Source organism: Balaenoptera borealis (assembly GCF_965194805.1).
Source record: "Balaenoptera borealis genome assembly, chromosome: 2".
In the NCBI taxonomy this organism is placed as follows: Eukaryota; Metazoa; Chordata; class Mammalia; order Artiodactyla; family Balaenopteridae; genus Balaenoptera; species Balaenoptera borealis.
The window spans coordinates 112,186,906-112,212,666 of NC_138867.1; the positions used below are offsets into that span (position 1 = coordinate 112,186,906).

A 25,761-nucleotide genomic window follows, 5' to 3' on the forward strand; every position below is an offset into this window, starting at 1 on the left:
AAATGACCAAATGTCCTTCTATCCTGGATAATACGTGAGTGCTGTTTCCTTGCCAATTGCAGCTTTAACTTTGCTTTAGTTATTCCTTTTCCTAGATAAGATTTAAGGTACCCAATCATAGAATTACTCTTGCTTCCCCACAGCATCAAACACTGAGAAAAGTCCTGCTTCTTTAATTCTCTCCAAAATCACTAATACAAGCCCAAATCCTGTAAGTCCTCTCTAATGCCCTCTTACCAAGATGCTCCATGGCTCCCCATCCTGTGTGTTCCCCTCACTGTAACAACTAATACACTCCATTTTTTTCAACTATAGGTGTGTTCCTCAGGGTCTTTGACTGGAGGACATTTCATTATTGCAAAAGCCCAAAGAACCTTAGAGGGGAGGAAGGGGACGAAGCTGCTGTGAAGTTGGAGTCTCCTTTAGTGGTGGCAGTAGTTGGGGAGCAGGGGCCATGGAGAAGATGGACACATGCACATATTAATCATGTTTTTCGACTACATAAAAAGACATGTCTGTGCCCCTCAGTATCTCAGTACTTTCCCAGGCCTGGGAGAGTTCAGCTAACATTATACGGGTCAGAGAACCACCACCCAACCTAGCCCTTCCTCAATTTCACAGGCAAAATAATTGTAAATGGGAAAGCCACTAAGTTTTGGGGTAGTTTGTTGAACAGTAGTAGATAACTGTAAGAGGGTATGTAAATTTTCAAATTTGGTTAATCTCAAATTTCTTACAAAGAGTTTGTACCAATTTGTATTCCCATTAATATATATGAGAGTGCCCATTTTCCTACATCCTCACTAACACAGTACATTATCAGACTTTTGACCTCTGAAATATGAAAGGTGAAAATAATATGTTTTAATTTACATTTCTTTTTTATATATAAAATTGCATATCATTTTGTACATTTAAAAGCCATTTGTATTAACTTCTGTGAACTGTCAACTTTCTTTGCCCATTTTTCTATCAAATTATTGGTCTTTTTTATTGACTTGTAAGATCTCTTTATATATTAAGGCAATTAACTTTTTTTTTTTAATATGTGGCAAATATTTTCCCAAGTTTGTGTCTTTTGACTTTGTGGTAGCAGTGAATTTATAACCTGTGGTTGAGGCAAAAGATGTTTCTTTCTTGTAGACAGTAACTACATAGCTGTCTTGATAATTCAGAGACCGTCATGTATAGGTTAAAATACACTAAAGGCCAGAAATCATTCAACGAATCATGTTGTCTATTTTTGGAGATCCAACAAAGCATGAATCATTGTTTTTACACAAGTGTCTACTTAAATTGTAAGTGTTCCCTTAGAGCAAGTTTTTTTGCTTTTTAATTATGCACTGAATTCACCACACTTGTTCCTATAAATAGGAAGGCAGCCGCAAGAAAAAGTACGGGGAGAATGGCGTACCCCCTCTTCTATGGGGGCATCTTGCAGGAAGGCCTCTGGGCGAGCCTGGGTAGGGACTGGATGTCCCAGGGATTGAACCAAAGTTCCCTTTGAGATCAGCAGTTTCCGGGAAGGAATGCTGGTCTGTCACATTCCTACTGAGTACACATATATCACCTTTTCCCTACAGACACTGGGTGACTCCTCAGCTTCTATTTGATTTGGCCATAAGAACTCAGCTTTTCTTCTCTAGCCTGGCCCCAAGCTCCAGGCCTGGGACCATTCCATCCTCCTGGTCTTCCCTCATTCAGATGTTACCGACACATCCCTGGCCAAGAGACATTTAAGGAGATAGCTGGATGCAGGCCTCTCTCCTCTTCTACCTACTCCAGTGGACTGAAGACACGTAAGTGGTAACCAAGTGAGCTTTTCCACTTTGCTTTGCTGGCCTCCCAGGACCCAGATGAAAAATGTCTCTTACGCTTCATTTTGGTCCCCAAGAATAGAAATAAACTCAAGACTATGAACAAGACCCCCAATAGCATCCCCAGGGAGGGCAACAGCTGGCTCAAGCCCAGGAATGGCCAAACTGCCCCTTTTGTGTTCAGGCACTAACAAAGGGATGAGATGGTCTCCAAAGGCCCCTCTCCTAAAACTGCCTTCTGTTTGAGCTAAATCCACCAGGTCTCTGCTCACCAAGGAGTCATCTGATCAGCATTTGCAACAGGAGGCCACTCCAACTCTAGAGCTTTGGGCCTCGGGCTGTACACGGAAGCGTTAGTGCAGGATTGGGTCACAACATGCCACATGTACGTGGGATGGATTTTGGCCATTGGCTATGGAAGCAGATAATGCATGTTCTTAACATTCACCGAGAAAATCTTGCTGATTTTAACTGATATGTCTGGCCAGTTACTCACATGGAAGAGACTTTGTTCTAAAACCTGAGGGTGCGTATGTGTCATCCATCATGGTTCATGAGTTTTTGGGACCCTGCCAGGAGTGAATGTGACAACACACACACACAGTCTAGTTGGCAGCTTTTTGTGCTTCAAGGGAAGCATTAAGAGAAGTTTAAAAAAGGAGGACAGGGAGCTGTTCTCCAGTTCACTGTATCCCAGGTATAAGAAAACCAGCAGTGAGAAAGCGAGCGTGAGTCCACAGCCTGGCAGACCTAAGTATGAATGCCAGTATGACCCTGGAGATATCCCAACCTTCCTGAACCTTCATTTCCTCATCTGTAAAATGGATACTGCTATATGTTTGGCAGGTAAAGATTAAATGAGATTTCATCAAATATACTCAGCAGTGGGCTCACAGGAGACCATCAATAAGTGGTGTTAGTTATAATTCCTCACTTCAGCTTCTCTTGTAGGGAAGACAATCTTGACTAAATCCCAGCCTCAATTTTATCTCTAAGGATTGGTTTATACACCAGAGGTCTCCAATGAGTGTTGGTCCTCTCCTAGGCTTTGCTTACTGCTCCCCCAGACAGGGCCGCGGTGGGCATCTGAACTCTTCCTTCCTGGGGGAACCCACATTGTGTAGGTCTTGGGGAGACAGAGCCCCTCCTCCCACTTGAAAGCCAGCTTGCCACAGTGCAAGCCTTCACACCTGGCTTGACCGATGTGATGCTCCTGCCAGGGACTGGGACTCTCATGTGAGTGACATAGTGATGCAGGGACAGGTGAGAAACCATCAGGAGTTGGGGGTGTGTATGGTGGTGGTCCTAACCTGTCACCTCATCTTGCTATCCAGCCTCCTTTGGTTCCTGTCTATTTTCATAGGCTGGTCCTCCTGCCTTTTAGTCAGTTCTGTGGGCCACCAGACCTCCTTCCAATGCATCCCTTTTTTGAGTTGCAAGAGCTGGTTGCTGCTGCCTGAACCTAAGAAGTTTCTGATATAGAGCCAAGACACCTTTTAACACTGGGATGCCAGTGTTAGATTGGAGAAAAATCTGGGCAGACTTGGGTGTTCAGAGGTACTCTTTCCTTGGAAGAAGCAACCGCTAGGCAAGAGGGCAAGAGAGACCTCCCATAGCTGCTCTGGGGCTAAGGGGATGCAGTCCCTGCCCTTTGATGTGTCTGGAGATCCTCTAACAAGGCTTACACAAGCTCAAAACTAGCAACTCAGGAAACAGGATAAAGCAGCGCAGGAGAAATACAAGGCAGGCAAGTTCCTGGTTCAAAGTCATAAACATTTGCTATGAAAATGAAAACAAGATTTCCCTTGATAAACATAAAATCAAAGACAAGAAAATTTGGAGATTGGTTGCTTTTTCCTATTCCTACACTAAAGAGGGTTGACCTGGATTCTACCTGGGGTTTTTTTTTGTTTTTTTTTAAACACCAGCATGAACCAAAAAACTAAGCTGATGTCAGGCCAAGGTGGGCCTGGCTGGAGACCCTGAAGCATAGGCTCCCGTCCCATAGCTGCTCCCCCATAGAGGGTTAGGCATATGCTGAAGCTTCTTCTTTCCTTCCCTTTCCTACTAACAAACGTCCGTGGGAAGGACCCATCGTGACGCTGAGTTATACAACCCTTGAGCCAAGTGCCGCCTTCTCGGTGAAACATCCTTGTTATCCCTAGGCAGAGTTCATTGTTCCCTGCTGCACCTAACATTATATTGTAGAATATATACCCATTTACTTGTGTGTCTGCCCCATAAAACAGATTGTGAACTCTTGAAGGAAATGACCATGCCTGGCAGTACCAGGCTCAGAACTACTATCGGTGATTGTTGAATGAATGCAAGTGGGAGACCTGACCCCACGTGAACATCTGGGTCACTCCTCTATTCTGTGAATTCACAGCTGGTAGCAACATCCTAAGGATGGCCTTGGTCCCCAGGACTCAGTGATTAGCGTGTGTGTGCACGCTTTAAAGTTTACCTACAATTCTTGTTTCACTTTCTCCTGTTGGTGGTTTTAACAAAACGATGTCACTTACCATACTAGAAGGGGCTACTTTCTTTTCAGAGTAGACTGCTTCAGTCACTCACTTGAGCACAGCAAACAGAGGTCTGGGAGCTGCTGCCATGGATGGAAGCAAGGATTTCTAAGAGTTCATTTGGGTTTTCAAATCCTTTGCACTGGTTCTTAGAAGTAGATTAATAATCTTTACTAGTGATGGCAATAAGTCCTAGTTCACAGTCTGTGAACAGAGGTTCTTTTGGAAAATGTAGTAAGTGCCTGAAAAGAATTAAAAATGAAGCCAAACTGCAACCCTCTGGTCTTCCTGGAGCAGTGAGGGCTTTATCTAAATTAGATTCACCTTAGCATGCTAAACAGCTTACAATTCAACAATTAAAAGACAAATAATCCAATTTTTTTAATAGGTAAAGGATTTGAAAAGACATCTCCCCCAAGAAGATATACAAATGGCCAATAAGCACATGAAAAGATACTCAACATCAAATACAAATCAAAACCACGAGGTATCACGTCACATCCACTAGAATGGCTATAATCAAAAAGACAGACATTAAGTGTTGGCAAGGATGTAGAGAAATCGGAATCTTCATGCGCTGCTGCTGGGAATGTGAAATGGTGCAGCTGCTTTGGAAACATTTTGTCAGTTCATCAAACAATTGAACATAGTTACCATATAAGCCAGCAAGTCCACTCTTAGGTATACAACCAAGAGAATTGAAAACATATGTTTCATGCAAAAAACGTGTACATGAATGTTTATAGCAGCATTATTCATAATAGCCAGAAAGTGGTAACAACCCAAATGGCCATCAACAGACGAACGGATAAACAAAATGTTGCATATCCATACTATGGCATATTCTTTAGCCACAAAAAGAAATTAAGTACTGATGAATGCTACAACAAGCATGGACCTTGAAAACATTATGCTAAGGGGAAGAAACCAGATAAAAAGACCATGTATTGGAACTTCCCTGGTGGTTCAGTGGCTAAGACTCTGTGCTCCCAATGCAGGGGGCCTGGGTTCTATTCCTGGTCAGGGAACTAGATCCCACATGCCGCAACTAAGAGTTCACATGCTGCAACTAAAGATCTCATGTGCCACAACTAAGACCCAGGGCAGCCAAATTAAAAACACAAAAAACCACAAAATGTCTAGAAGAGGCAAATCCATAGAGACAGAAAACAGATTGGTGGCTGCTAGAGGAGGAGTGGGTGTGGGGAGTGTGTATTAATTGGTATGAAGTTCTGTTTGGGGACCATGAAAATATTCTGGAATTATTATAGATATCAGTGATAGTTGCGCCACCTTGCGAGTATACTAAAAATCACTAAAGTGTACGCTTTGAAGTGATAAATTTTAGGGTATGTGAATTTTTCTCTCTGTATGTGTATGTACTACGGCTGCACAGTGCACGCATAGAGTTAACAGTTGTTGCTGACATTGGCCCATTCTTGCTCAAGATCTTCATATATAAGCAAGAAATGGTCTTTACTAGGGGCTGTAACCTCTCTGACATTTTAAGTGTGTGTCCCTAAATGCAGAAAGAAAGCTCGTGTATTCTTGCACTAATTTACCCACTAGCTCAGAGCACCATCTGCTCACAGACCTAAAACCATCTTGCATGCCAGGAGATCTCGGGTTTATCTGTGGGCCACAAGTCTCAATATTCACATGCATGGATGTCATATGACTTAAATTACTATTGAGGATGAATTAAAGTCTGCTAGTTATTTTTTTAAAAAAAGAGTCTTTAGCAGCAATACAAAAGGAGTCTGATCAAAAGTATATAGCCTAGGGACTTCCCTGGTGGTCCAGTGGGTAAGACTCCATGCTCCCAATGCAGGGGGCCCAGGTTCAATCCCTGGTCGGGGAACTAGATCCCACATACCTCAACTAAGAGTTTGCATGCTGCAGCTAAGAAGTCCACATGTTGAAGCTAAAGATCCCACATGCCACAACTAAGACCCGGGGCAGCCAAAATAAATAAATAAATATTTTTTAAAAAAAGTATATAGCCTAGTGCTACCTGTTAACAAATTTTGATCTGACGTGAAAATCTAATCAGAATACCTAAATTATTGTCAGGACCTATTAAGTGAAGGCATATTCCAATCCTGACACCATATGTGTATCTACATGGTAGTTCTCAGCTTCACACTTGTGGTTTCTTCAAAGAAAAAGAACGTCAGCAGAACTAGGTCCAGGGTCTTTCTAGTGGACAGAGTTTATCAGTTCCTCTGACTTGGATGGGGCAGATAATCAGACAGCCCCTGAGAACTATACTCCAAAGGTAGCTACAGAAAATTAATGCAAGCTTCCGTGCATATCAATCTGTGCCTCTCTCCTCAAGTTGTGGTCACTGTTCTCATCAGTGAGAGCTGTGACTCATCTTTTACCAACAGTGATTCTACCAGGCTTGGGCAGTTCCATAGTGGGAAAGAAGTACATTCGAGTAGCATTATTGGAAAGACAACTAGGAGGAGTAACTGTATCAGATTAAGTGATAAATATATAGTCGTCCCTTGGTATCGAGGGGATTGGTTCCAGGACCCCCTGCAGATACCAAACTCCATGATGTTCAAGTCCCTTATACAAAGCAGTGTAGTACAGTCAGCCCTCCCTATCCACAGTTTGCATGTCCTGAGGTGGGTTGAATCCAGGTGCAGAACGCCGTCCATACTAAGGGTTGACTGAATAATGTGTGTATAAGTGTCAGGAACTCTACCTTGGGGTGGGGGCAATATCAGGGTGGAGTTTAGAGTGAAATCACATGAGGAAGAGGCTGTTGTGAAGTCCAAGAGAAATAGAATGAGCCACAAACGTAGTCTTAAGTTATCTAGTAGCCACATTAAAAAGTAAAAGAGAAACAGGTAAAACAAATGTTTATATATATTAAATATATATATATATACATATTTAATATATGCAAATATATTCAACATGTAACTAATATAACAAAATTAGGTGTTTTACATTTTTTCATACTAAGTCTTTGAGATCTGGTGTGTATTTTACCTTCACAGCTCACCTCAGTTTTGATAAGCCACATTTTAAATGCTCAATAGCCACACGTAGCAAGGGACTACTGTATTGGACAGCACAGCTTCGGAGCATCTCAGTTATGGTGGTATTAATAAAAGCAGCACTTAGTGAGAATCTATTTGTATGACATTGTTCTAAGCTCTTTAGATGTATTAACTTAGTTAATCCACACGACAACCCTATGAAATAGGTACTATTTTTTCCCTGTTTTACAAATGAGGAAACTGGGTTCACAGAGGTTAACTCACTTGCCTGAAGTTACAGCCAGGGTGGTTCCAGAACTCATGCTTTTAGTTACTCTGTTCCCTGGGGCATGCCTACTATCCTCTCTGGAATATGATCTGATGAGTAGTAATAAACCAAGTACTGCTCTCCTGGGGATTCTTTTTACCTCATCTGCCTATAGTTTTGATGGAGAAGGAGCTGGATAAGATGAAGCCATGAATTTCAGGAAGTGCTCAATGTGTGACATCAACTCAGAAAATCCCCGAGATTCCTTAATCTCCACAACCCTGCTTTAGCCCTTTACAAATATTTCACAAACTGGTAATGGTCAAGGGTATGAACACAACGAAAACTTATGATCCTGATTACTTTCTTCTCCAATCATGCAATGACTTGCAAGGTTTGAAGTACAAATTTTCCTGGCAAATGATGCAATGGAAGCTAGGCACATTCACCTTTATTTCAACTTTAATAAACTCTTAAGCTTGTTTTTCCTTTTTCTACAGGTACAATTGAACTCAGTTTTCCTACATTTAGACAAAACTTCAGATTATTTATTGGCAGGCAGTTAATACTAGTCCTGCTAGTCAATAGTATCTAATGAAGTACTTTTTATGTTAAATATGGTATGCATCCCAAATATTGGATGTTCTCCTGTTTAAGACATACTTCCACTTTCCTTAACCAAAACTGACTAGACCAGGATTAGATGGTGAAGTTTACAGAAACCACCAAATAGAGAACATGTGGAAAGTTCTTTTCAGGTCACAAAGGGATTACAATTTGCAATAGACTTTTTCTTACCCACTTTCTCTAAGCAGAGGTTTGAACAAGGACTTTACATGCTGCTTAAAGATGTACCCATTTTTGATTTGGAGAGCTGAGCACATGCACTGGTCTCTAGTCCCTCCCACTAACATTAGAAGTGATTATCAAATATACCCATAGGGCAAAGAACAGGTAAGGAGAGCACAGCAGGTGTGTGAAAAAAGTTTTGGAATGAAAATTGTCTGGAAGAGTGAGCAGAACTAATTAAAAAAGAAACCTAAACCTGCAGGGGGTGGGGATGTCATTGAGAAGCTAGGTGAGCCACAGCAGAGAATGCTGGGAAGCTCAGGAAATGAAGATGCCATGGGCTATGGAAGGCAGCTGTGCCAGATACAACTAAGTGGGTATTGCCCGAGTCTGTAGATGGAACAGTTGGACCCAGTGTGTACTCCCCTACCCCCAAGCAGCTAGGGGATCACCTGCCACCCAGCAGGAGACTAGGGGTTGACTTTGTGGAAGAGTTGAATCAAAGATGCTCCATACAGAAGAGCTGAAGCAAAGAGGCATGGTGGAGGTTGGGGGAAGAGATGCAATATTGGGATAAAAAGGGATTAGGTAAAATCTTATAGCCCTTTGCACTGCTGGGCTCTAAGAAGACCAGCAGCTAAGTGTACATCTTTGCCCCATCTTCCTCCCACAAGAAGACTGGATAATTCTTTTGTGGAAAAACATAAAGAAACAGAGGAGCCTCAAACTAAAGAGCCCATTAATTAACACATCCCACTCTCTCATACAGAGCTTCCAACAGCTTTCTAAAGCCTTACACTTATAAATGGACAACAAAAGACACTTGAGAAAAGCCTCCAACATGAAAGGCAAAGACTGAAACAAACAGAAACAAAACAAAACTCAAGAAATAATGCAAGAACAAACAGAACAAAGAAAAACTATAATTAAGAGGCAGCTCATGTGGATGGGAATATGAAGCCAGGGAATGGGATAAGTTTTATCCTCTGATTTCACCATAAGAACCTAAGTGTCTTCTCTTAGTAGAAGGTTGCCATCCTACAACCTTAGAGAAATAGGCCAAGTAACAAACGGAGAAGCCACAAAAATAAATTCCAAGTTTCTTCACGTCTCTGCATCCCCATCTCCACTGCCATACTCCAAGGCAGCATAATCTCTCCCCTGGACCATGATAATAGCCCCCTAAAACCCAGAAGTTCTCTCTGCTTCAGACTCATCTCTGCCAAACAACACTACATAGAACACTGAGATGATATTTAAAAAAATGAATCTAACCATTTCAGGTCCCCAATTAAACACTCTCAAGGGCTTCCTATTGAACCTAGCATAAAAATCCAATCCCCTTGTGCTGGCCAACAAGGTCTTGTATCATCTGGTCTGTCTGCTTCTTCAATCTCATCTCCTCCCACTCCACTTGCCCTTCCACCCATTCTTACTCCTTTCCCACTTGCAATCACACGCAGTTCTTCCTGTTCTTTGAACACAAGTTTCTTCTCACATCCATTTGCTCTGCCTAGAGGTTCCTGTATATGGCTACTTGTGTTGTTTGTTTTGTCTGTCTCTTCCCCACTGTAATAGACGCTCCATGAGATCAAGTGCCACGACTATATTGTTTACCACTCTCATATCAGCATCTAGAAGAGTCCCTTACGTGTAGTATATGCCCAATAAATATTGAATAAATAAAACTGTAGTTTAAAATTCTCCAAGTTTCTGATGAATATAGACACAAAAATCTTCAACAAAATATTACCAAACCAAATCCAACAATACATTAAAAGGATCAAACATCATGATCAAGTGGGATCTATCCAGGGATGCAAGGATTTTTCAGTACCTGCAAATCAATGTGATACACCACATTAACAAATTGAATAAAAACCATATGATCGATTCTATACATAGAGTATCCTAAAGATGCTACCAGAAAACTACTAGAGCTAATCAATGAATTTGGTAAAGTAGCAGGGTACAAAATTAATACACAGGAATCTTTTGCATTCCTATACACTAATGATGAAAAATCTGAAAGAGAAATTAAGGAAACACTCCCATTTACCATTGCAACAAAAAGAATAAAATACCTAGGAATAAACCTGGCTAAGGAGGCAAAAGACTTGTACTCAGAAAACTATAAAACACTGATGTAAGAAATCAAAGATGACATAAACAGATGCAGGAATATACCATGTTCTTGGATTGGAAGAATCAATATTGTGAAAATGATTATACTACCCAAAGCAATCTACAGATTCAGTGCAGTCCCTATCAAACTACCAATGGCATTCTTCACAGAATTAGAACAAAAAATCTTACAATTCCTATGGAAACACAAAAGACCCTGAATAGCCAAAGCAATCTTGAGAAAGAAAAACGGAGTTGGAGGAATCAAGCTCCCCAACTTCAAACTATACCATAAAGCTACAGTAATCAAGACAGTATGGAACTGGCACAAAAACAGAAGTATAGATCAATGGTACAGGATAGAAAGCCCAGAGGTAAACCCATGCACATATGGTCACCTAATTTACGACAAAGGAGGCAAGAACATATAATGGAGAAAAGACAGCCTCTTCAATAAGTGGTGCTGGGAAAACTGTACAGCTACATGTAAAAGAATGAAATTAGAACCCTCCCTAACACCATAAACAAAAATAAACTCAAAACGGATTAAAGACCTAAATGTAAGGCCAGACACTATAAAACTCTTAGAGGAAAACATAGGCAGAACACTCTATGACATAAATCACAGCAAGATCTTTTTTGACCCATCTCCTAGAGAAATGGAAATAAAAACACAAATAAACAAATGGGACCTAATGAAACTTAAATACTTTTGCACAGCAAAGGAAACCATAAACAAGATGAAAAGACAACCCTCAGAATGGGAGAAAGTATTTGCAAATGAAGCAACTGACAAAGGATTAATCTTCAAAATTTACAAGCAGCTCATGCAGCTCAATATCAAAAAAACAAACAACCCAATCCAAAAATGGGCAGAAGACCTAAATAGACATTTCTCCAAAGAAGATATACAGATTGCCAACAAACACATGAAAGGATGGCTCAACATCACTTATCATTAGAGAAATGCAAATCAAAACTACAATGAGGGCTTCCCTGGTGGCGCAGTGGTTGAGAGTCTGCCTGCCGATGCAGGTGACATGGGTTCGAGCCCTGGTCTGGGAAGATCCCACATGCCGCGGAGCAACTAGGCCCGTGAGCCACAACTACTGAGCCTGCGCGTCTGGAGCCTGTGCTCCGCAACGAGAGGCCGCGATAGTGAGAGGCCCGCGCACCGCGATGAAGAGTGGCCCCTGCTTGCCGCAACTAGAGAAAGCCCTCGCACAGAAACGAAGACCCAACACAGCCAAAATTAAATAAATAAATTAATTAATTAAAAATAAATAAATAAAAGGGTCAATTAAAAAAAAAAAAAACTACAATGAGATATCACCTCACACCAGTCAGAATGGCCATCATCAAAAAATCTACAAACAAAAAATGCTGGAGAGGGTATGGAGAAAAGGGAACCCTCTTGCACTGTTGGTGGGAATGTAAATTGATACAGCCACTATGGAGAATAGTATGGAGGTTCCTTAAAAAACTGAAAATTGAACTACCATACGACCCAGCAATCCCATTACTGGGCATATACCCTGAGAGAACCATAATTCAAAAAGAGTCATGTACCACAATGTTCATTGCAGCTCTATTTACAATAGCCAGGACATGGAAGCAACCTAAGTCCATCTACAGATGAATGGATAAAGATGTGGCACATATATACAATGGAAAATTACTCAGCCATTAAAAGAAACGAAATTGAGTTGCCTGTAGTGAGGTGGATGGACGTAGAGTCTGTCATACAGAGTGAAGTAAGTCAGAAAGAGAAAAACAAATACCATATGCTAACACATATATATGGAATCTAAAAAAAAAAATCGTTCTGAAGAACCTAGGGGCAGGACAGGAATAAAGATGCAGACGTAGAGAATGGACTTGAGGACACGGGGAGTGGGAAGGGTAAGCTGAGACGAAAAGAGAGAGTGGCATTGACATATATACACTACCAAATGTAAAATAGATAGCTAGTGGGAAGCCGCTGCATAGCACAGGGAGATCAGCTTGGTGCTTTGTGACCACCTAGAAGGGTGGGACAGGGAGGGTGGGAGGGAGATGCAAGAGGGAGGGGATATAGGGATATATGTATGCATATAGCTGATTCACTGTTATACAGCAGAAACTAACATAACAACGTAAAGCAATTATACCTCAATAAAGATGTTAAAAAAAAAAACCCATATGATCATCTCATTAAATGCAGGAAAAGCTTTTGACAAAACTCAGTATCCATTTATGATAAATAAAAAAAGCTCTCTAGAAAGTAGGTATAGAGAAACATACCTCAAAATATAATAAAGGCCATATATGACAAACCCAAAGCTACCAACCATCATTCTCAACAGTGAAAAGCTGAAAGCATTTCCACTAAGATCAGGAACAAGACAAGGATGTCCAATCTCGCCACTCTTATTGAACATAGTTTTGGAAGTCCTAGCCACAGCAATCAGAGAAGAAAAAGAAATAAAAGGAATCCAAATTGGAATGGAAGAAGTAAAACTGTCACTGTTTGCAGATGACATACATAGAAAATATACATACTATACATGGAAAGTAAACATACGATACATAGAAAATCCTAAAGATGCCACCAGAAAACTACTAGAGCTCATCCAAGAATTCAGTAAAGTTGCAGGACACAAAATTAATGCACAGAAATCCCTTGCATTCCTATACACTAACAACGAAAGATCAGAAAAGGAAATTAAGGGAACAATCCCATTTACTATTGCATCAAAAAGAGTAAAATACCTAGGAATAAACTTACCTAAGGAGGTAAAACATCTGTACTCAGAAAACCGTAAGACACAGATGAAAGAAATTGAAGACAACATAAACAGATGGAAATATGTACCATGTTCTTGGATTGGAAGAATTAATATTATTAAGATGACCATACTACCCAAGGCAATCTACAGATTTACTGCAATCCCTATTAAACTACCAATGGCATTTTTCACAGAACTAGAACAAATAATTTTAAAATTTGTGTGGAAACACAAAAGACCATGAATAGCCAATACAACCTTGATAAAGAAGAACAGAGCTGGAGCAATCACACTTCTTGACTTCAAACTATACTACAAACCTACAGTAATCAAAGCTTTGGAACAGAACAGGGAGCCCATAAATGAAACCACACATGTATAGTCAATTAACCTATGACAAAGGAGGCAAGCATATACAATGGAGAGAAAACAGTCTCCTCAAAAAGTGGTGCTGGGAAAACTGGACAGCTACGTGTAAAAGAATGAAATTAGAACATTCTCTAACACCATATACAAAAGTAAACTCAAAATGGATTAAAGACCTAAATGTAAGACCAGATACCATAAAATTCCAAGAGGCAAACATAGGCAGAACACTCTTTGCCATAAATCTTTGCAATATTTTTTTGGATCTGTCTCCTAAAGCAAAGGAAATAAAAGCAAAAATAAACAAATGGGACCTGATTAAACTTAAAAGCTTCTGCAGAGCAAAGGAAATCATTGAGAAAATAAAAAGACAACCTATGGAATGGGAAAAAATAATTGCAAATGATATGGCCAATAAGGAGTTAATATCCAAAACATATAAAGAGCTCATACAACTCAAAGAAACAAACTCAATTAAAAAATGGGCAGAAGACTTGACTAGACATTTTTCAAAAGAGGACACGCAGATGGCCAACTGGTACATGAAAAGATGCTCAACATCGCTAATCATCAGGGAAATGCAAATTAAAACCACAATGAGGTATCACCTCACACCTGTCAGAATGGCTATCATCAAAAAGAACACAAATAACAAATGTTGAGGATGTGGAGAAAAGAGAACCCTCATACACTGTTGGTGGGAATGTAAACTGGTGCAGCCACTGTGGAAAACAGTATGGAGGTTTTAAAAAAAAACTAAACATAGAATTACCATATGACCCAATGATTCTGCTCCTGGGTATATATCCACAAGAAACAAAAACACTAATTTGAAAAGATAAATGCACCCCAGTGTTCATAGCAGCATTGTTTACAATTGCCAAGAAAGTAAAGTAAGTGCCCATCAACAGATGAGTGGATAAAGAAAATGTGGCATATATATATATATATATATATATATATATATACATATATATATACATACACACACGCATATATACACACACATACACACACAATGGAATACTACTCAGTCATAAAAAAGAATGAAATTTTGCCATTTGCCATAACATGGATGAGCTTGGAGGGTATTATGCTAAGTGAAATAAGTCAGACAAAGACAAATACTGTATATCATTCACATGCGGAATCAAAAAATGCAACAAACTAGTGAATTAAAAAAAAAAAAGAAACAGACTCACAGTTATAGAGAATAAACTAGTGGTTACCAGTGGGGAGAGGGAAATGGGGAGGGGCAAGATAGGGGTAGGGGATTAAGAGGTACAAACAATTATGTATAAAATAAGCTACAAGGATGTACTGTACAACACAGAATATAGCCAATATTTTATAGTAACTAGAAATGGAATATAACTTAAAAACTGTAACCTACTATATTGTACACCTGTAACTTACATAATATTGTACATCAACTATACTTCAATTAAAAAAAGCTTAAAGTTTCAAAGGTAGATATGAAATGGTGTAAGACAAAAAAATATCGAACCATTATTTCCACCCAGATATATCAAAACTTTACTGATGTTAGGGTCAACATTTCTCTTGACCAAAGTAGGTTTCAACGTGTGAAAAATTCTAACCTAGTGTATCAATGTCAATATCCTAGTTGTGACACTATGCTATAGTTTTGCAAGATGTTATTGAGGGAACTGGATAAAGGATACATGTGATCTCTCTATTATTTCTTACAATAACATGTGAATCTATAATTATCTTTAAAAAGTTTAATTAAAAAATTCTAAAGGTAAGATAATTTAGTATTCATTCAGCCTGCTTATGTAGTACCACCCCAAAATGTATTCGTCCACAGAACGTTCTGTGGTGCTGAACGCTCACTGATGGAACTTAGGGTAATAAAGGAAGTCTCCATTTCTGGTAGGTGATATATTTTTCCCGGAGCTGAGGACATCAGACTCTGTTCTTAAGCACACACAGCACCTGCCCATAGTCAGTGTTCAATAAATATTTATTCAATGAGCTAATTATTTCTGAGAATGCCAAAATGACATCCAGGCACAGGCTATGAACTCCTAACACTGCCTGTCACAGCACTTCAAGGTGGAAAGACACCAGCACCACAGACAAGTCTGTAAATGACTCTGAACTGTTCACAAAGCACTTATTCTTAATAAGATGTCCAAAATGTACAGCTGACTCTTACCCACATTTATCTAGTTACTCAATTCTTCCATACAAGTTGTATTACGTAGTAAGGTAGAACGAAGAAATTGCTGTCAGGCCATCTATAAAATCCTGTTCTTTAAATGGATATTGAAATAGTCCTAGTCTTACTGACAAATCAAGCCCTTTTCCAAAAATTGACTAGTATAAATGGAGTTTGGGAAGGACATCTCCATCAGGAAGTAATTAACCACATGAAGAGAACCTACTTGGCTTGTCAATTCTGGTAAAGGATGAAGTGTCTAAATCTCCAGGTTGTGTTTACTTTTCCGTCTATTTAGAGAACAGTTAATGTATAAAATAGCATACTTTTCTACTCTATCATAATCCATTCAGCCAATCTCTATACTTAAGAAATGTTTTGGGGACTTACATCCTCTAAATATTCTAAAGAGTATTTTAAGTGTTTTCATTTCAATTATCATTTTATAAGTTACAATCTCTCCAAAGTTGCAAATTGAAATCAACTACTTAAAATTGATATAAACCAAGTTCTTCTGAGCATTTTTCTTTTATCTCTTATATAGTCAGGAATACCTCCTCCTTTACCTCGTGAAAGAGCAACTTAATTTTTCCCACAGGCTGTCTAAATTGAGTTCTAAACCAACTCGAGCAGCTGCTGCTCCTGAAGCTGCTTAGTAAAACAAAGTATTCAGCGTAACACAGGAGTTGATTTAAACCGATAAAGAGCAGGAAACTCAGAGCTGAAGGAGAGCCCAGCTCCTGACATGGCCCATTGTTCCTTGGTACACTAAGGCACTCATCATGTTAGGTGACCCCGTATCTCATCTGGACTAAATACCAAAGCTGAATGCACCTATTTAAGGCAGATGAAGCCTCATCCTTGAATTTCCAGATCTAAATCACTGTGGTCCTTTCTTATTTATTTTCTAAATTGGCTGCTTTTATAAGAGTAACTGAAGAAACACAGGTTTCGAAGGAGGCGGCAGTTGGGAGACTAGTGTATCCTCCTCGATTGTGTAGAAGAGAATCTTTGAAGTTTAAATTTAGCAGATATAGAAGCCCTGCATATTAACGCTGTCCTCTGAATGAAAGAGACTAGATTTACAAATAAAGCCTAAAGGGATGGGGGAAGCCAAGCTTACGGTTTTCAAGCTATCGTTACACAGCTATAGCATCAAAACACTGTGCAAAAGTGTTTTAAGTCAGTCAATTTTAGAACTTACCTATACGGATGAACTATAATATTTATCTACTCCTAATTTTGGCATTGACCCTAATACTTAACTTCCATCAAAACTACCCCACCATTTTCTTCTTTTCAAAACCTCTGATTGCAGACCATATTCCATACTCAGCCACAGAACTAGGCCATGAAAAAAAAAAAACCACCCCAAAACAATAAAGCAAAACAAATTCCCCTTTTTAAGGGAAAAAAGTGTCAGTTTAGGGCATTTGGGGAACTATGAGGAATCCTTAAAGTTGATGTAAATTTCATGTGGTCCATTTGAAAACAGCCATATTTAAGGGAGATTTACCTTTAAATAAGCTCAGTTGTACCTTGCCACCATCCCTAGTGCCCTGGCCATTCCAAATATTTTTTTACTCCTAAGAATGACAGAGAATGATACAAAACCCTGAAACACCATTTATCTCTTATATTTGCAGCTTCATTTACCCAAGAGTAATGGTACAAGTTACACAACAAGATGGCAAAGTTATTTGGAAACTAGGCCACCTAAAACTTTTCAGTCCTATTTTTTGGAAAAAATGTTTTTTAGAGGGAAAAAAATCATGAGCAGATAAATAGAGCATTTAGGACAGTGTGTGCAGGTTTGTAAGGTGTATGCAAGACAGCACCAGGAAACAATTCAAAAATAAAGCTAAGAAAACAATTTAATTCCCAACAGCATCAAAAGAGAATACTTAGAAATAAATTTAACAATGTAAAGTGCAAAACATACTCAAAAACTACAAAATATTTTCTAAAGAAATGAAAGATCTAAATAAATGGAAAAACTTCTCACACCTGTGGATTGGAAGACTTAACGTTAAGATGGCGGTACACCCCAAACTAATCTATAGATTCAACACAATCCCTATCAAAATCCCAGCTGACTTCTTTAGACACTAAGCACCAAGCAAAAATCATTTAAAGAATGAGAAGTACTTGCACCTTGGAGTTACTTTTGGTTTGTAGATGAGGGTTTTACAAACTCTGAAACAAAAAATCACTGCATCAGCCCCGGACTCTGCGCCTCCAGGGCTTTCTCAAGGTAGGTTTACTGAAAACCCACATAAAAGCCCTCATATGCAAACAAGGCCCGCGCTGTAATATAACCTAGTCACTGCCAGCTTAATTTAGTGCAAACAGTGCTATATCCACCTGGAAAAAAAAACCTGTGCGGGTGGAGTGATAGGAGCTGAGGGAAAGCAGCAAAAACAAACCAACCAGCCAAGAAAAAACGCTTCTTGACCTCCTTGCAACAGGTCAGAGTTTTAAAATATATAAAGGAGAAAATACGTTTTAAAAACCTTGAACTCTGCATTTTGTTGGGAAAATTTGCAAGGCTATTTCCTTTAAATAAATGGGACAAATGCTATTGTTTGACATGAGTCAACCAATCTACACAAGCCATCTAAGGAGCAGAGTTAGTACCAATCACTAATACAACAGAAATGGGTTATATTGCATACTCTCTAGTGTAATGACTCTCACTTCGTCAGGATATGGAGAAGTTAGTCTCAGCTCCACTTACTATCCCTTTTTCGGAGTGAGAGAGACTATCTTTTAGACACATTTCCCTCTCCCTCTCAAATGACCATTTAAAAGCAAATCTTTAATTAAAACCACACACAGAAAATTTATGCCACTCACAGCAATTTATTGTTCCATTAAATAAGACTACAGCAATCTGAATTGCCTATTTAGAGCTGCAGTTCCACCCAAGATTTATGCTAATTAAGCTTTTTTTCTTACATCAAAAACAAGACTCCTGCAAAAGAAAAAAAATAATCACTCAGGGGAAAAAAATGTAAAGCTTTCCAAAAGAAGTACATTTCATTTACATTTGGCAATGAGAAAGGCAGCTGTTATCCCTTTACCGTGATAGATGCCACAGAATGTGCTCATCTACCCAGGCTCCTCCTCACACAACACACTGCATTACATTTAGAGACTTGATACGTGAAACTTTCTCCCAAAGGCACAGACAGGCGCACGGCATTTACTTTGGCCAGGAGACTCACGGTTTTACTTGAGAGGAGCCTATGTTAACGACAGGTGCACTTGGTGGCTATCATATCTTCATATTCTTTGTAAGCGATTGAGCCATCAGGCTCAATTGCCAAAACACTCAGAGGGCTGTACTTGGCAGGTACACAGGATGGTCTCGGCACTGAGGAATCGAGCTTCTCGTGGATGATGTTCTGCACCATGGTGTGAACCGGAGAGCCATACCGATGTCCGAGCGCCCTGGGACAGTCCCCTTTACAGTATCGAGGGTTGTATTCGCGTGGAGCCACAATCCAGTTGTCCCACTTCAGCTGACTAAAGCTAAGTCTAAAGTCATGGAGCTCACACTCATTTTGGGGAAAAAGAAACTGTTTGAAGTATTCACTCAGATTGAATGAAGCTGGAACCAGAGGCTTCTTCCATTCAGAGCCGACAGTTTCCTGATCTCTCCGGTGACGGGACACACCCTCAGCAGCCTCTTCTCCCATGGGATAGGCAGACAGCTCTCTCTTCTGGTCAGGACCCTGTGAAGTCCTCGTTTTATAGTGGAGGGAATACCACCTGTGATAAGCCTGAGCACTTGTGTCATTCAGATATAAAAGCAGTGAGGGGGCTGCCAGAAGAGTCACGTTAAGTGGACTGTCCTGCACTGAAGGATGCCGCAGCTGGTCTTTCACACACGTGACGCTTACAGACATGTGAATACTCCTCTTGTTGGAGGCCACTAGAGGCTGAAGGAGAGCCGTCACATCAATCTCAATCCATCTGTATTTCTTTCTAAGTTCAAACTGTGAGTGAAAGGTAAATGAGTATGGAACTCTTGGGAGAGTCTTGCTAGAAAACTCTGGCTCTTTTATCACCAGGTTGCACACACATTTAACAGGAGAGGGAAAAGAAACGGAGTTGTTGAAAGTGTATAGCAAAACTGACTTGAGTAAATGTTCAACAGCAGTAACACGATCCAGGTTAAACAGCAGGTCCACTGATGATGGAAGGGTACCTGAGGAGAAAAACAAGCCACCAGTAATGCTCAATACAAATCGAAAGCAACGTAAAGTCAGATCAAGGAATTAGTACCTCAGGATGTGCTTCCACCCTTTTCCCACTTTCTCAAGTCTCAAAACAAAAATTGGGGTGGGATGGGGGTTATAAAAAAAAAAAAAAGCAGGTAACCAGTACCATAACTAAGTCCCAGCACTTACAGCTGGATACTTAATCACCAGCAATTCAGAACAGCTCTGGTGGTGAATTAAAACGGGGAATCATTACATTCTGAAGTTTCAGAATCTTAATAACTTGCTTCAAACATAGAGGAAGCTAAGAAGGAGAGCAGTATTTTTCTCTTGAAGAGTCTCTAAGGGGAAAAATATAATAAAGACACTTGCCAGGCTTGTTAAGAAAACATTCAAGTCCTTATGGACAGACTCAATAAAGAAAACATAATTGTCTAAGTTAATTTGGAACACTTGAGACCGACAGCAAATGGAGGCTCTAAACCCACTATAACAAAACAGGACATCAAGGAAGGAGGAAAGGTTTTAAATAGCCACAAAGGACGTGCTGAGTTAGAAGGGTTTTCTGTAAGTTATGAGCTAGTGAATATAGATTCTGTTAATAGTGCTGCTTCCTTCTCTCACACACACAAGATTGTTGACTAATGCTTTGTTCTTATAAGGATCTACTGTTCCACATAGGTACTTAAGCTTTCCTCTCACAGAAAGCAACAAACATGGGGAAATATCCTGTTTAATAAAACACACCAACAGCTGAAAGAGATTCTTTAGGCACATATCCAGGCCAGAATTGGTAGCATGAGAAGAATATGCAACTGGAAGTCAAAATACCTCTTTTCCAGTCTTGATTTTGTGACCTTGGACAAGACGCTAACTTCCAGCAGCACTTTCCCAGCCTTTAGGGCCATTAAGTCTCTTCTAGCATACCAGCCCAGCTTAACCCATGAGGGCATTAGGAAGAAACAATAAGATCAAGTACCAGATTTGTTTGGAATTTGATATTGAGTATCATGCAAAGTAAAATGTAAGTCAAGGAGCAAGGGCCAGATCCTTTCTGTAACTGAAATGCAGAAGGTCTATCTTCTTCCCTCCACCCATTAACCAGTCTGCTCCTACACACCTGTCACCTGGTCCCCAGAAGCCTGCTTGTGCTGGGCACAGGGGGCGAAGAGCCGAACAGTGTTGTAGAGGTGACTTCTGTTGGATTTCGGGATCCCCTCCTTGGTAGCACATGCCTTATAGAGCCTCTTCATGTAGTGCAAAGCTCTGTCATCTGGCTGCAGCCTGGGGGCCTCCGTTTGCCCATCGTACAGAACCTTAAAGAGAGGGGAAAGGAGGCCAGGTCTGTGTCTCCCATCTAGAGGCTGCAGAAAGGACCGAGGCTCAGCCTCAAATTCCAGTGGAGCACTAGCTGCAATCTGAGCTTCTCCCCTAGAAGCCTGAGAACCAAGGCTAATAGGAAAACAGAGCCAGGCAAAGCAGCAAAAACAAAGGAAGAATTTGCTGGGAAGTGCCATGGCTTGGAAGAATTATCAAGAAACACGTTTCCCCATACCAGTCTTCTTCCTAAAAGCCAGGAAGAGCCTCTGTTGGTCTCTTAAATAAATTTTAGGTGTGTGCGTGGGCTCGGTTCACTTCCGTAATCAGACATCAAGGATGCCTAGCTGAAGGTAATTTTTATCAGCTGTATGTCAAACAGCTGATAACACCCTATTTATCCAATTTCTCCTAATTAGATACAGATTTACTTGGTTATGTGGCTTTCCTTTTCCTTTTCCCTGGCATTTATTTAAAATCTCTTAAGTTAATGGACTAGCTATGTAGCTGAAAGGCTAAGAGGAATTGAGGAATGATCTTAAAACAAAACCACCCATTTTTTGAGAGAGATTAGTATTCTTAAAGTGTTCCTTAGGTGCTTGCTGAAACTTCCAAGGGACATGGAAAGGCTAACTAATTATTCATGATGATACGCAGATCTATTGGTATGCAACTTATGGTATTCGGTTTACTCCCCCTCTCCATCCTCATCACATCTCCCACTTCCAGGTGCTTAGAATATTTATTTACTGCATGTTGATTTGGAGGGTGAGAGAAAGTCACAATTGGCATTGAAATTCCAGAGAGCAGAGAACTATTAAGTTGCCTAGTTCTCTCAGGTAGCTTAGTAAGGATATGTACTTGGAATACTGCAATATGCTTTTAAAAAGAGGGACATCGCCTTTAATCCTGACTCATTTTTAAATATAATTATCTTGATGCCTTTACTTTGGTCTGCACATTCATCTGTACATACTTTAGTTGAAAGGTTTAGAGATGTTTTCAGGTGCTAGAAAATAAACGAAAGTTTTATTTTTTATTAATCACTCAAATGGTGGTAGAATTTGCTAGGATATTTTTGTTCTTAACTGTTATAAGTATTTATGTTCTTGCCTCTGAGCTAAAATCAGGTTAGAGATGATGTGTTAGAAAAAATGAGACGGGTGCACAATGAAGAGCTGAATATACTCATGGTATAAGATACAGACCAGTCTATGCAGTACCCAGGCTGATTAAACCGAGGTATATTTGTAAATATTTTTAAAATAAATTTATTTATTTATTGTTTATTTTTGGCTGCATTGGGTCTTCATTGCTGCACGCGAGCTTTCTCTAGTTGCTGCGAGCGGGGGCTGCTTTTCCTTGTGGTGCACTGGCTTCTCTTGTTACAGAGCACGGGCTCTAGGCGTGCTGGCTTCAGTAGTTGTGGCACGTGGGGTCAGTAGTTGTGGCTCGCGGGCTCTAGAGCGCAGGCTCAGTAGTTGTGGCGCACGGGCTTAGTTGCTCCGCGGCATGTGGGATCTTCCCGGACCAGGGCTCGAACCCGTGTCCCCTGCATTGGCAGGTGGATTCTTAGCCACTGCGCCACCAGGGAAGTCCCTATTTGTAAATTTTAAGTTCATTGTCGGCCAAGCCTCCCTGGTCCGTGGCTGGTAAGCAGGGTTATAAAACACAGCCAAACTGTTGAACGAGAACTTAGTCCTAGATTACACATGGCCAGCAATTCCATGAACAAAACATTTACAGACATGCTGCATTAAGTGGAAAAGTCAGTCAGCTGTACAGGACAGCGGCATCCTTAAGCAGACAGCACTTTTCCGAAAATGGAATCGCCTCCCTCCTGGGAAGTGGAGTGAACTGTGGGCAACGTGACATCCCGCCCCAGGCAGAACCCCGTCCGAGGGAAGCCGGCTGCTGTGGAGGTCGCCTCTTTCTTCCCTCCTACCACCACTAACAGCTGTTCATCAGTTGCTGGACTATTACTTGAGGACTCCTGTGGCTAAATTTGAGGAAACATTTTTATTCTCTCTTGGGAAAGTCTACACCCTGCCAGTGGATTCTAATCCGGTGGGTGCCAAGAGAAGTCCCAGATCCGTGTCCCTGATTCGGGGTCTGGGGTCGCTGAGGGCTTGAACATAACCGATTCCTGTTCCAGCTACTGGACAAGACCCTACAAAACCTCGCGTCGGCTGCCGGGCGCCGGCCTCGGGGGCGCTCTCCACCGCGGGAGAACACCCGACCCTAAGCGCGCGGCCAGCACGGCCCTCGAGGTCGGCGGGCCCCTGGCTCTTCAACTCTTAGTCCGTGCGGCTCCCGGGAAAGGCGGGAACCGAGGAGAAGCCTGAGAGGCTCGCGGGGAAGCCGCTGTGCCCCAACGCCCACTCAGTCGCGCTTGGCCCGACCCCCAAGCAAGCACCGCCCACCTTACGTCACTCGACCGGGGCGCTCCTCCCCGGCCCAGGGGAGGATGGCGCCTTCCCCCGGAGACAGCCGGGAACTGATCCTCCCGGAAGTGACCTCACTGCCTCCTAGCGCGGCGTCCGATCCTACCGGAAGTGGCAGACGGAGGCCGGTGGATTCTGCGCTGCGGAGGGCGAGGTGACCTCGGTGCGGGAGTGGGGTCCGGTAGTGCGGTCTCGGTGGCCCCGGGGGGGTGGGGGCGCCGTCTAGGCTGGAAGGAGTGAGGAGCGCCGGGGAGAGCCTCGGGTTGGGGGCGGCATGTACGAGGCCTGAGCCCAGCGCCTTTCCACCCTCCGTCCTGCAGGCGCCGCCGCGACCATGGGCCGCGAGTTTGGGCATCTGATGCGGATGCGGCATGTGATCACCTACAGCTTGTCACCCTTCGAGCAGCGCGCCTTCCCGCACTACTTCAGCAAGGGCATCCCCAACATGCTGCGCCGCACTCGGGCGCGCATCCTTCGCGTCGCGCCGCGTGAGTGCTCTGGCCGGGCGGGGGGCTGGACTCCCATCCACAGTGGGCACTGCGGGTCCCTCACTGAGCACTCCACAGCTCGCCATACACACGTTTTCTCATTGAATAGTCCTGAATGCCGTTGAACTGGTCATATCCTCCCCATCTTATAGATGAGGGAGGTGAGTCACAGCTTAAATGACTGGCCCAAGGTCAGTTGTGTGACTCCAGCGTCTCCCTCTGAGGTCATCTTTACCCACTTCTTAGCGATGAACTGTTTTCTGTTAAAGGTGCAGCAGATAGCGATGATAGTTGCACAACATTGTGACTTTGCTAAAACCCACAGAAGTGTACGTTTCAAAATGGTTAAATGATGAAGCTTATGTTATGTGAATTTGATCTCAGTTATCTCATTAAAATACTTTAAAATGTGCAACAGGGGAGCAATAGGGAAGAGTTGGTCACAAATTTTCCTGGGTAAACCCCTTTCTTTTACACACCTGTAAAAATGGGTTTGTAATGTAACCTTTCTTGATCGTCTCGTTTAAGAGTGGTTTCTTAAAATCTAGAGACAGGAAGGCAGAATATGTTGAGTCAGAAAAGAGGACTGAGATCCATGTGTCTTGTAAGTGCTCACTGCTTATTTTCATTTATTATTTTTATAGCATTCGTAGTGTTTTATCTTGTCTACACATGGGGAACACAGGAGTTTGAGAAATCCAAGAGGAAGAATCCAGCTGCGTATGAAAATGACAAATGAGCAACTCATCTGGATAATAGTTTCTTGTCTCTGAAAGACCCTTCTCTGGGAGAGGAGTCTACATTTAGTGTCTTGAAGACACAATAAACTTATTATAGGCTGCACTGTTGTGATTTTGCGTTTTGTGTGAGCAGAGTCCTTGGATGTGACTGCTACTTTTCAAGTTCATGAATTCCCCTTCCCAGCATGAGTCCTGAACCGTTTTGGCTAGTTTGAGTTTGGTGAAGGATTGTAGCTCGCTCCTTGTTCTATAACCTACAAGAATGTAGCTGCAGCTACTCCTGTAGTTGAACAGTTGTGGATGGCGTCGACTGTGGGTAATGTTGGCTCCCTGCTTCCATGCTTCCACTGCTTCCATACTGACAATAAAATCTAGTAATTACAGTGTGTCAGGTACTCTTCTTAGCCCTTTACACAAATAAGTTCTTTTAAACCTCACAACTACCTTTGGTTTTTCGGGGTTTTTTCCTTCAAAACTACCTTTGAAGTATCACTATTACACTCATTTTGCAGATGAGGACACAGGCACAGAGAGGTCAAGTAATTTGCCTCAAATTACACAGCTAGTGAGTGGTAGAGCACTAAAGTTTGTGCTCTTAAAGCTGTGCTGTACCACATGATAGGAAGTCAGCTATGAAAGGAAAGAGTGAGGTGACCCCTTTGCCTCTAGAGCTGGGGTCAGCAAGCTGGCTGTGTTTGTACCAGGTTGCTA

The 25,761-nt window shown here is 41.4% G+C and overlaps 2 protein-coding genes across 4 annotated transcripts; one reads left to right on the forward strand and one right to left on the reverse strand.

Annotated features, from left to right (window-relative positions):
• Positions 1 to 18,599: 18,599 nt before the first annotated feature.
• On the reverse strand, positions 18,600 to 23,882 carry GDF9 (growth differentiation factor 9). Of its 2 annotated transcripts, XM_082378988.1 has the most exons (3): positions 23,802 to 23,882; positions 21,182 to 21,377; positions 18,600 to 20,048 (listed from the first exon to the last, which is right to left on the reverse strand). In XM_082378988.1, the coding sequence occupies exons 2-3, from the start codon at positions 21,312 to 21,314 to the stop codon at positions 19,087 to 19,089; spliced, it is 1,095 nt and encodes a 364-aa protein (XP_082235114.1). In that variant the 5' UTR covers positions 21,315 to 21,377; positions 23,802 to 23,882; the 3' UTR covers positions 18,600 to 19,086. The 2 variants fall into 2 exon arrangements, with proteins under 2 accessions (XP_082235114.1, XP_082235113.1); XM_082378987.1 differs by lacking the exon at positions 23,802 to 23,882 and having other exon boundaries at positions 21,182 to 23,701.
• UQCRQ (ubiquinol-cytochrome c reductase complex III subunit VII) lies at positions 23,847 to 25,436 on the forward strand. Of its 2 annotated transcripts, none has more exons than XM_082379032.1 (3): positions 23,847 to 23,976; positions 24,143 to 24,310; positions 24,955 to 25,436. In XM_082379032.1, exons 2-3 carry the CDS (start codon positions 24,157 to 24,159, stop codon positions 25,047 to 25,049), a joined length of 249 nt encoding a protein of 82 aa, XP_082235158.1. In that variant the 5' UTR covers positions 23,847 to 23,976; positions 24,143 to 24,156; the 3' UTR covers positions 25,050 to 25,436. The 2 variants fall into 2 exon arrangements, with proteins under 2 accessions (XP_082235158.1, XP_082235159.1); XM_082379033.1 differs by having other exon boundaries at positions 23,871 to 23,985.
• The last annotated feature ends 325 nt before the right edge of the window (positions 25,437 to 25,761 follow it).

Bases quoted from the DNA above. Each gene is read 5' to 3' on its own strand.
- GDF9 (XM_082378987.1), bottom strand. From the start codon at position 21,578: ATGGCACTTCCCAGCAAATTCTTCCTTTGTTTTTGCTGCTTTGCCTGG. The intron at 20,049-21,181 runs GTGTGTAGGAGC...TTTTCTCCTCAG, and splicing joins TTCTGGGGACCAGGTGACAG to GTACCCTTCCATCATCAGTG.
- UQCRQ (XM_082379032.1), top strand. From the start codon at position 24,157: ATGGGCCGCGAGTTTGGGCATCTGATGCGGATGCGGCATGTGATCACC. The intron at 24,311-24,954 runs GTGAGTGCTCTG...TTATTTTTATAG, and splicing joins CATCCTTCGCGTCGCGCCGC to CATTCGTAGTGTTTTATCTT.